Below are 11,096 nucleotides of genomic sequence, written 5' to 3'. Positions count from 1 at the left end.
CAGTGCCAACAGAAGCTATGTGATAACATCTACTCCCAAAGATCCGGAGTCACAAGTACACAAGCAACTAGAAGTTCTACAAATAGAGTCTGAAATAAATACAATTGTTTCGAAGGAAATGGACAATAAAAGAGGAAAGAGGAAGGGGACTTCAAGGTCTACGGACGCCAGCAGATCCACCTTAAGTCTCTGTATGTAATGATGCGAGCTGACACACCTCACGTACCGCTAGGACCAATACCAGGATATGCACAAGAAGTGCAGAAGTAAAGTATGAGTACAACCGACCCAATGTACTCCGTAAGTATCGAGCCTAACCTCGACGAGGTAATGACGAGGTTATGACAGGACACCTACATAAATAAACATGTACAAGTATATACGAAGCAGTAACAATAATTGAGAATAACAACGTACAAACTAGGAGGGGACATGCAAAAAGGGGAAAAATATAATGACTATGACAGGTATGAAATCTTGTAATGGCCAAATTAATCATCAACCAACGAAATCAGATAAACCAATTATATGAAAATGGCACGGCATCACCCTTCGTGCTTTTACGCTCATCCTTACCATGAAATGATAACATAAGTAAAATGAAATAGTATGACATCGCCCTTCGTGCTTTTACTCTCAACTTCACTATGTAACAATGAATAAATGAGATGAATGGCACGACATCACCCTTCGTGCTTTTACTCTCTTCCTCACTATGTATTAATCAATAAATGATATAGATACAATGGCACGACATCACCCTTCGTGCTTTTACACTCTTCCTTACCATGTAATGAAGATAATATGAATTCGGAAAATATATATAATGTGGAGAATATATTTAACATCAAATATGATGCCAAGATACCAAACCTCAACTTTCAAAATACTCAACAATTACGAAGTGAGCAATAATTAGGGCATAATCAAAGAAGTAACAACTCAACCTAAGCATGGATTTCACAATTAATAATGCAATAAATCACGAAGAAATAAGTTTCACCCGCATGCTTTAACCCAAAAATAATTCATAAGTACTCGTCACCTCACATATACGTTGTTCACACACATTAAACATGTAGCAAATAGACTAACAAGTCCTAATCCCTCAATCAAGTTTAACCACAACACTTACCTCGCTCTGTAATCAAATCAAAGCTCAATCGCGCCCTTTCCTCTAAAATTCGCCTCCAAACCAATCGAATCTAACTATGTATAGTTTAAACAATTCAAAATAAGCTTTAGAAATTACCTGTGAGTGAAAAAGATTCAATCTTTAATAATTTTGGAAAAAGTCAACAAAAGTCAGCCCAATGCCCCCTTGGTCAAAACCCGAGATTCGGATCAAAACTCAATTACCCATTCACCCCGAGCCCGATTATGTGATAAGTTTCGAAATTCGATCTCAATTTAGGTCTAAATCTCAATTTTTTCAAAATTTTCAATTTCTACTTAAATCCCTAATATCTACCATAAAAATCCTAGATTTAATGTTGAAAACACTTGGAAAGTAACGAGTAATTGAAAAGAAATGGATTAAAGTTGCTTACCAATATTTTTGGGAAGAAACTCCTCTTGGAAAATCGCCTCTAGGGTGTTTAGGGTTTAGAGTTTGTGAGAAATTAGCTAAATTTTGTTTTCCCCCTCTTTTACCCAGCTGCAGATATTGCAATTGCGATGATCACAAAAGCGATCAACTCTTCGCAAAAGCGGAAAAGTCTCTGAGCCTGCTATCATCGCAAATGCGAACAAGGACTGTCCGCAAATGCGAACAATAAGCTCGCAAATGTGAGTCTGTCCCATTTTCTTCAGAGTCGCAAATGCGACACAAATCTCGCAAATGCAAACATACCCACCATCGCATCTGTGGACTTGACCTCGCAAAAGCGAAGCTGACCCAGTCCCCACCAACATCGCATATGCGAGCCTGACCTCGCATTTGCGAGGCTCATATTTTCCAACAGGTTCTCGCAAATGCGAGACCTGCAGACCTGATACACCAGCATTCTTCTAAGTTCAAAAATCACTCTGTAGCCTATCCGAAACTCACTCGAGCCTTCGAGGCTCCAAATCAAATATCCACACAAGTCTAAAAAAATCATACAAAGTTGCTCGCGCGATCAATACACCAAAGTTTGTTAACCAGTCATAAATAGTGAAATGAACCTATTCCAAGTTCTGGAACCAAAATCCGAACTCGGTAGCAACAAAGTCAACCTACGGTCCAACTTAGAAATTCTTTAAACCTACAAATTGCTAGTTTTCAACAAATTGCGTTAATTCAAGGTAGGGACTTCCGAATTCGATTCCGAGCATACACCTAAGTCCCAAATCACGATACGGACCCATCGGGACTGTCAGAACACAGATCCGGGTCCATTTACACAAAATGTTGACTGTAGTCAACTCAAATGAGTTTTAAGGAAAAATTTCACATTTTCTTCAATTTTTCACATAAATATTTTTCGAAAAAGACACTGACTGTGCACGCCAATCGAGAAAGGGTAAACGGAGCTATTCGAAGTCTTAGAACACATAAATGAAGGCTAAAACTCGAAATGGCCTATCGGTTCATCACATTCTCCACCTCTAAAATAAACGTTCGTCCTCGAACGGACATAGAAAGGTACCTGGACTGGTGAAAAGGTGTGGATATCTACTCCACATTTTGGACTCGGACTCCCACGTGGTTGCCTCGATCGGCTGACCTCTCCACTGCACTCTAACTGAAGGATAATTCTTAGACCTCAACTTCCGGACCTGCCGGGCTAGAATAGCTACCGGCTCCTCCTCCTAAGTCAAATCCTTATCCAATTGGACTGAGCTGAAATCCAACACATGGGACGGATCACCGTGATACTTCCGGAGCATGGAGACATGGAACACCAGATGGACTGCTGATAAACTAGGTGGTAATGCCAGCCTGTAGGCCACCTCACCCACTTTCTCAAGAATTTCAAAGGGTCTGATATACCTAGGGCTCAACTTGCCCTTCTTTCTGAACCTCATCACACCCTTCATGGGTGAAACCCGGAGCAATACCCTCTTTCCAACCATGAATGCAACATCACAAACTCTCTGGTCGGCATAACTCTTCTGCCTAGACAGAGATGTGTTTGTCGATCTTGAATCATCTTGACCTTTTTCCAAGGCATCCTAAACCAAATCGGTACCCAATAAATGAGCCTCTCCCAGCTCAAACAAACCAACTGGCGAACGGCACAGCCTCCCGTAGAATGCCTCATAGGGAGCCATTTGAATGCTCGACTGGTAGCTGTTATTGCAGGCGAACTCCGCAAGCGAAAAGAACTGATCCCAAGAACCCTTAAAACCCATAACGCAAGCGTGAAGCATATCCTCCAATATCTGAATGGTGCGCTCGAATTTTCCGTCTGTCTGGGGTGAAATACTGTACTCAACTCAACTCGTGTGTCTAACTCATGTTGTACGGCCTTCCAAATGTGCGAAGTGAACTGTGTACCTCGATAGAAATGATAGACATGGGCACACCGTTAAGACGGATGATCTCGCGGATATAGATCTTAGCCAACCGCTCTGAAGAATAGGTAACTGCCACTGGAATGAAATGTACCGACTTGGTCAACCTGTCCACAATGACCTATACCGCGTCGAACTTCTTCTGAGTTCGTGGGAGCGCAACAACAAAATCCATGGTAATATGCTCCCACTTCCACTCAGGAATCTCCATCCTATGAAACAAACCCACCAGGCCTCTATTTCTCATACTTTACTTGCTGACAATTCAGACACCGAGCTACATATGCAACTATATCCTTCTTCATTCTCCTCCACCAATAATGCTGCCCCAAATCTTGGTACATCTTGGCGGCACCCGTATGAATGGAATACCGAGAACTGTGGGCCACCTCAACAATCAACTCACAAAGCCTATCCACATTGAGCACACAAATTTGACTTTACATCCGCAAAAGCCCAACATCTCCAATAGTAACCTATTTGGCACCACCATGCCGCACCGTGTCCTTAAGGACAAGCAAATTGGGGTCGTTATACTGATGCTCTCTGATGCGCTCATACAAAGAAGACTGAGAAACCTTGCAAGCTAGAACACGACTGGACTCAGAAACATCTAACCTCACGAACTGGTTGGCCAAAGCCTGAACATCTGATGCTAGTGGCTTCTCCCTAACTAGAATATACGCAAGGCTGCCATACTCACAGCCTTTCTACTAAAGGCATTGGCCACCATATTGGCCTTCCCGGGATGATACAAAATGGTGATATCATAGTCTTTCAACAGCTCCAACCACCTAATCTGCCTCAAGTTGAGATCCTTTTGCTTGAACAAATATTGTAGACTCTGATGATCCGTGAACACCTCACACGACATGCCGTAGAGGTAATGCCGCCAAATCTTCAGCGCATGAACAATGGCTGCCAACTCTAGGTCATGAACAGGGTAATTCTTCTCATGAACCAACAACTGCCGCGACGCGTATGCAATCACCTTGTCATCCTACATCAATACTGCACCGAGCCCAATATGAGATGCACCACAATACACCATATAGGATCCTGAACCTGTGGGTAACACCAACACTAGCACCGTAGTCAAAGCAGTGTTGAGCTTCTGAAAGCTCAACTCACACTCACTCCACAACTGAGCCAAAAGCATAGTTCAGAGAAGATGCATTCCAAGTCTCCCAGAAGTGCAGACCGCACAACAATTGTGCGGCCGCAAAAGAAGAGCTATGCGGCCGCAGATACAATTCTGCGGACCGCAGAAGGAATGCTTTGCGTCCGCGGGTCAGAATTATGCAGACGCAGTTTTTCAATGCTGTCAAGATGAAGAAAAGTGCGGATCACACATGGAATTGTGCGGCCGCAGAACCTCCGAAAGGGCATTTTTGTCCGAAATTTCTAGCCCTGTATAAATAGACAAGTTTCTCATTTTTAGGTCAACTTTTGACATCAGCTGCTACAGTAGTCATTTCCTTTAACTCTTTTTAGTAGTTTTTCATATTTTGAGCTATTTGAACATATATTTTATCATTTTAATTAGCAATATGAGTTTAATTATCATTTCTTCTTCTTTTTCTTCCATTTCAAGCATGTGTAGCTAGATTTTCACTAGGGTTGTGACCAACCCTAGTGTGTAAACTTAATGGGTGTTTAATTTAATGCTTGTTTATGGTTGGGTGTTTATTATTTAGCCTTGTTCTTGCTTTAATTTGTGGAATTAATGGTTAAAAACATTAATTCATGCCTATTTGACTTGGTCTCTACTTGAGAAAGAGAGACTTAGTCTAGGAAAACTTGGCTAACAACCCGACTTGAGCTTTTTATCAACCATTCTGTTCAATACTCATTTAGACTTGAGAAAGCCAAATTAAGAAAAATCACTCTCTGGCCGAGAGGTATTGAGTGGGTAATTGAGTGTTGATGGCTATAATATACCACAACCAATAAAACATGATTTAAAGTTTATATCATATTAGGCAAACACCTAGGTGAAGGTCATAGCCCTAGGACTTTTTACAACATTTGAAAAACAACAAAAATAATTTCCTAGTTTTATTTCTTAAATTGCAATCGTAGTTTAATTTAGACTTTAAAACAACCCAATTTTGTGGAAGTGCAAATTTACATATACAAACTCACACACTACGATATATACTACTAACTCCCACACATATAGCTCCCTGCGGAATTCGACCCCGACTCTTGTTGGGTATTATTATTGCATCGACCGTTTTCATAACCTCGAATTGAGGTGTAAACTTGGACGAGATCAAACTTTGGCGCCGTTGCCGGGGAGCTAAAAAATGGTGTTAGCTATATATTTAGGTGTTTTTTGAGATATCTTTTTTTCCTTCCTTGTTACTAACATGTTCAGAAATTGTAGGTGCAATCATGGCAAAGAATGAGCTCGGAAACTTACCTTTGGGGGATGTGGACGTTGAGGATGATCAAATGGATGAGGTCCCTCTTGAACCTCAAGCCAATAGACGAGGCCGACCGCCTCATGACAATGTGCTCGTTCCACCCCCACCTCCACCACGAGCGGCTCCACACCGGGTATTGCTGAATGAAGGGTATGCAAGTGCTATAGTCCATCCCCGTATTAGGACGGGCAACTTCCAAATAACCAACATGATATTCACTTTTCTCGAGCAATGCAGGTTCTTCACTGGTGCACCGGGTCAAAATGCATATAAACACTTGAAGGGGTTCGTAGATACGTGTTGGGGGAGTAAACAAACTAATGTCTCTGAAGATGCTTTGAGGCTAAGGCTTTTTCCCTTCTCTCTACGGGGGAAAGCTTTAGATTGGTTGGAATGTTTTCCAAATCATTCCATTCATACTTAGGATGAACTAGCAGAGAAATTTATTTCTAAGTACTTCTCTCCCGAGCACATGGCTATTCTTTGGGATGAAATTCTAGCATTCAAGCAAGAGTCCAATGAACCACTACATGAGATATGGGAAAGGTATAGAACAATGGTGAAAGAGTGCCCTAACAACGATAGGACAGAGAACATGATTCAACAAACTTTCTATCGGGGGATCAACACCACCAACCAATGTGCAGTGAATCAACTTGCCGGTGGGAACTTCATGACTACGCCTTATGCAGAGGCATGTGATATCTTGGATGAGATGGCAGATACTTCTTCGGCGTGGAAATCTCGGGCAAATGTTCCACAATGTGACCCCAATGTGATTCACCTTCACAAAGAGTTGCATGATCATGGACATGCCATAGTCGAGTTGACTACCACCATGAACCAAATGGAAAAAGGCTCAACTTCAACAAGTGCAAAACCCGAGGCAAGTCAATGCAATGGAGGGAGTAAATATGATGGTGAACAAGCGAAGAACAAGAAGTCCACAAGTCCAACAAAGAGTGGACAATTTTGTGCAAGATGATAGTGGATTTGATCAAGATAAATCTTACAATGACCAAGAAGAGGAGGTCCAATATGTGAACAACTTTCAAGGACAAAGAAACAACTACCAAGGCCCTAGCCGACAACAATGGAGACCTCAAAATAATCAAGGCAAAATTCTCACAAACAAGGTAATTGGAGTGGTGGAAACAATCAAAGCAATTGGAATAACAACAACAGTCAAGGCAATTGGAGTGGAAGCAATAATCAAGGGAATTGGCATAATAACAATAACCAAGGCAATGGGGGAGGCAATAATCAAGGCGGGTGGAATAACAATCAAGGAAATCGGGGGTCAGGTTTTCAAAGGCCCCCGATGTATCAACAACCGAGCAACCTACCCCATTATCTTTCCCATAGTCCTAGTTATTCCAACAATGAAATGGGCCATATTGAGAACATGTTCAAAAACCTTATGGAGAAGAATGTCGATTTCGATGCCCAACTTGCTTCACACAACACATCGATTGGCAATCTAGAGATGGGAATGCATCCACCTCAAGTCAAATGCAACTTGTGGTTGATGAGCAAGTGGTAGAAGAAGAGGAGACCTCATCCAATGCAGTGCAAGAAAATGATGAAGTGCGGATTGATATTGATGACATGGTGGAAGAGACTCAAGAGGAAGTGAACCCGTCTAGGGAGCATGTGATTGACATACGAGAACTGGTAGTGCAAAAGGATAAGGCACCATTTCCTAAGCCACCTCCTCCATATCCTCAAAGGCTCGCCAAGAAAAATGGGGAGAATCAATTCAAAAAGTTCATTGATATGATGAAGAGTCTCTCGATAAATGTGCCATTAGTTGAAGCCTTGGATAAAATGCCCGGATATGCAAAGTTTCTAAAGGATTTGGTGACAAAGAAGCGGTCAATAAATTTTGAAACTATCAAAGTCATTCACCAAGTGAGTGCAATTGTGCATTCGATGGCTCCTAAGTTGTAAGATCCTGGTGCTTTCACAATCTCTTGCACCATTGGAAGTGCCGAGTTTGCCAAAGCTCTTTGTGATCTTGGAGCGAGTATCAATTTGATGCCCTATTCGATTTTCAAGACCTTGGGAATTGAGCAACCAAGACCCACATCTATGAGATTACAAATGGTTGATCGTACAGTGAAGAGACCGTTGGGGCTGATCGAAGATGTATTGGTTCGTGTTGATAAGTTCATTCTCCTAGTGAATTTTGTTATTCTTGATTGTGAAGTCGACTATGAGGTGTTGATTATTCTTGGAAGACCTTTCCTTGCTACGGGGAAGGCTCTTGTTGATGTGAAAGCCGGAGAACTCACTTTCTGGGTGGGTGATGAAAAAGTGTTGTTCCACGTGTACAAATCTATTAGGCAACCAAATAGCAATAAAGTGTGTTCATTTGTGGACTTGGTGACCGATGTGATTATTGATGATACAAATGTCACGATTAATGTGGGTGATATGTTGGAGGTCGTCTTGCTCAATTTTGATGATGACGAGATGGATGGATTTATGGAATGTGTTAATTATTTACAAGGAATGGGGTCGTACAACTATGCACCCCGGAAACTTTCCTTGGATCTTGAGAATAGGAAAACTCCTCCTACAAAGCCTTCAATTGAAGAGCCTCCAATCTTGGAGTTGAAGCCATTGCCTCCACATCTCAGGTATGAATTCCTTGGTTGTTGTTCTACTTTGCCGGTTATTCTTTCTTCTTGCTTGACTAACGTGCAGATTGACTCTATATTGGCGGTGCTCCATAAGAGGAAGAAAGCTATTGGGTGGACTTTGGCGGATATTCGGGGAATAAGCCCTGCATTTTGCATGCACAAGGTTAACTTGGAGGAAGATACCAAACCCTCCATTGAACATCAAATGAGACTCAATGAAGCCATGCAAAACATGGTCAAAAAGGAGATTATCAAATGGTTGGATGTCGGGGTAGTCTACCCTATTTCTGACAGTTCGTGGACTTCTCCGGTGCAATGTGTCCCAAGAAAGGGGCATAGCAGTGGTCACCAATGACAAGAACGAGTTGATTCCCACAAGAACAGTGACCGGGTGGAGAGTGTGTATGGATTATCGGAAGCAAAACAAAGTCACAAGGAAAGACCATTTTCCACTCCCCTTCCTTGACCAAATGTTTGATAGGTTGGCCGGCCTTGCTTTCTATTGCTTTCTAGATGGATATTCGGGCTACAACCAAATCCTTATAGCCCCAGAAGATCAAGAGAAAACAACTTTCACTTGTCCCTATGGCACTTTGGCATTCAAGCAGATGCCATTTGGCTTATGCAATGCACCGACAACTTTTCAACGATGTATGATGGCGATCTTTACGGATATGGTAGAATACTACCTTGAAGTCTTCATGGATGATATCTCGGTAGTCAGAGATTCCTTTGATGATTGCTTGGCAAATTTGGATAGAGTATTGGCAAGGTGTGAAGAAACAAACATGGTGCTAAATTGGGAGAAATGTCATTTCCTGGTCGAGGAAGGCATTGTCCTTGGCCACAAAATTTCAAAGAAGGGCATAGAGGTCGACAAGGCAAAGATAGAGGTGTTTTTTAAACTTCCACCTCCAACCTCAGTGAAAGGCGTGAGAAGTTTCTTGGGTCACGCGGGGTTCTACCGGCGCTTCATAAAGGATTTTTCTAAAGTGGTGAACCCATTGTGCAAGCTCTTAGAGAAAGATGCTAAGTTTCACTTCAATGATGATTTCATGAGAGCCTTTGATTTGCTAAAGTTCAAGTTGACAACCACTCCTATTATCACTGCTCCTAATTGGATTATTCCTTTTGAATTCATGTTTGATGCTAGTGATGTAGCGGTTGGAGCAATTTCAGGGCAACACATCAACAAGATTTTTCATCCGATCTACTATGCTAGTAAGACCATGAATGATGCCCAAGTCAATTACACCATTACATAAAAAGAGTTCCTTGCCATTGTGTTTGCAATTGAGAAGTTCCGCCCATACTTAATGGGTGCAAAGTTTATTGTTCATACAGATCATGTGGCACTTCGCTATCTTATGAGAAAGAAAGATTCAAAAGCTAGGTTAATGAGATGGGTGCTATTGTTGCAAGAGTTTGATATTGACATCCAAGATCGAAAAGGGAGTTAAAATCAAGTGGCGGACCACTTGTATCGTTTGGAGGAGGAGGGGAGGCTGCATGATGGCATTGAAATCAATGACTCTTTCCCCGACGAGCAACTCTTGGCTATTTCAATGAAGGAGATGCCATGGTTTGCGGATCTAGTAAACTTCCTTGTGTGTGGAATCATCCCGGATGAGATCTTTTCAAATCAAAGGAAGAACATCAAACGGGATTGTCAAGATTATTATTGGGACGAGCCATATCTTTTCCGAATTTGCATGGATGGGGTAATTAGAAGATGTGTATCGGACGAAGAGTAAAATGTTATTCTTGCGGCTTGCCATTCTTTGCCTTATGGTGGTCACCATGGCGGAGCAAGAACGGCATCTAAAGTGCTAAGTTGTGGTTTCTATTGGCCCACTCTCTACAAAGATACAAGTGATATGGTTAAAAGATGTGATGAATACCAACGGGCCGGTGGAATCTCGAAGAATAATGAAATGCCTCTCACTACCATTTTGGAGATTGATATTTTTGATGTGTGGGGTATTGACTTCATGGGTCCTTTTGTGAGTTCTTGTGGAAACACTTACATCTTGGTTGCCGTTGATTATGTGTCTAAATGGGTGGAGGCCGTTGCTCTACCCAACAAGGCTTTTGACACTTTGCTTATCAAGTATGGTGTCACTCATAAAGTTATGAATCTCTATCATCCACAAGCTAGTGGTCAAGTGGAAGTCTCCAACGAGGACATAAAGAGTATCTTGTCCAAAACAGTGAATGCAAACCGGATGGATTGGTCAAAGAAGCTTGATGATGCACTATTGGAAAATCTTGTCATATTCCGGTGGAACTTGAGCATAAGGCCATGTGGTCTTTAAAGAAGTTGAATCTTGATTGGGATGCAACCGCTAACTTGAGGGTTGCACATTTGAATGAATTGGATGAGTTCCGATACCATGCATATGCAAGTTCGTCCTTGTACAAAGAGAAGATGAAGCACCTTCATGACATATACATCCGAAACAAGGAGTTCAAGGAGGACGATCTTGTGTTGTTGTTCAACTCACGATTGAAGATGTTTCCCAGA

General features: G+C 41.9%; 1 protein-coding gene across 1 annotated transcript; it reads left to right on the top strand.

The window, feature by feature from the left end:
* The first annotated feature begins 10,506 nt into the window (after positions 1 to 10,506).
* On the top strand, positions 10,507 to 10,887 carry LOC138892831 (uncharacterized). Its single transcript, XM_070176576.1, has 2 exons — positions 10,507 to 10,682; positions 10,731 to 10,887. Exons 1-2 carry the CDS (start codon positions 10,507 to 10,509, stop codon positions 10,885 to 10,887), a joined length of 333 nt encoding a protein of 110 aa, XP_070032677.1.
* Positions 10,888 to 11,096: the final 209 nt, after the last annotated feature.

Source organism: Nicotiana tomentosiformis, chromosome 5 (assembly GCF_000390325.3).
Source record: "Nicotiana tomentosiformis chromosome 5, ASM39032v3, whole genome shotgun sequence".
In the NCBI taxonomy this organism is placed as follows: Eukaryota; Viridiplantae; Streptophyta; class Magnoliopsida; order Solanales; family Solanaceae; genus Nicotiana; species Nicotiana tomentosiformis.
Note: the sequence above shows the minus strand (reverse complement) of the source record. Positions and strands in the feature narration are given on the sequence as shown.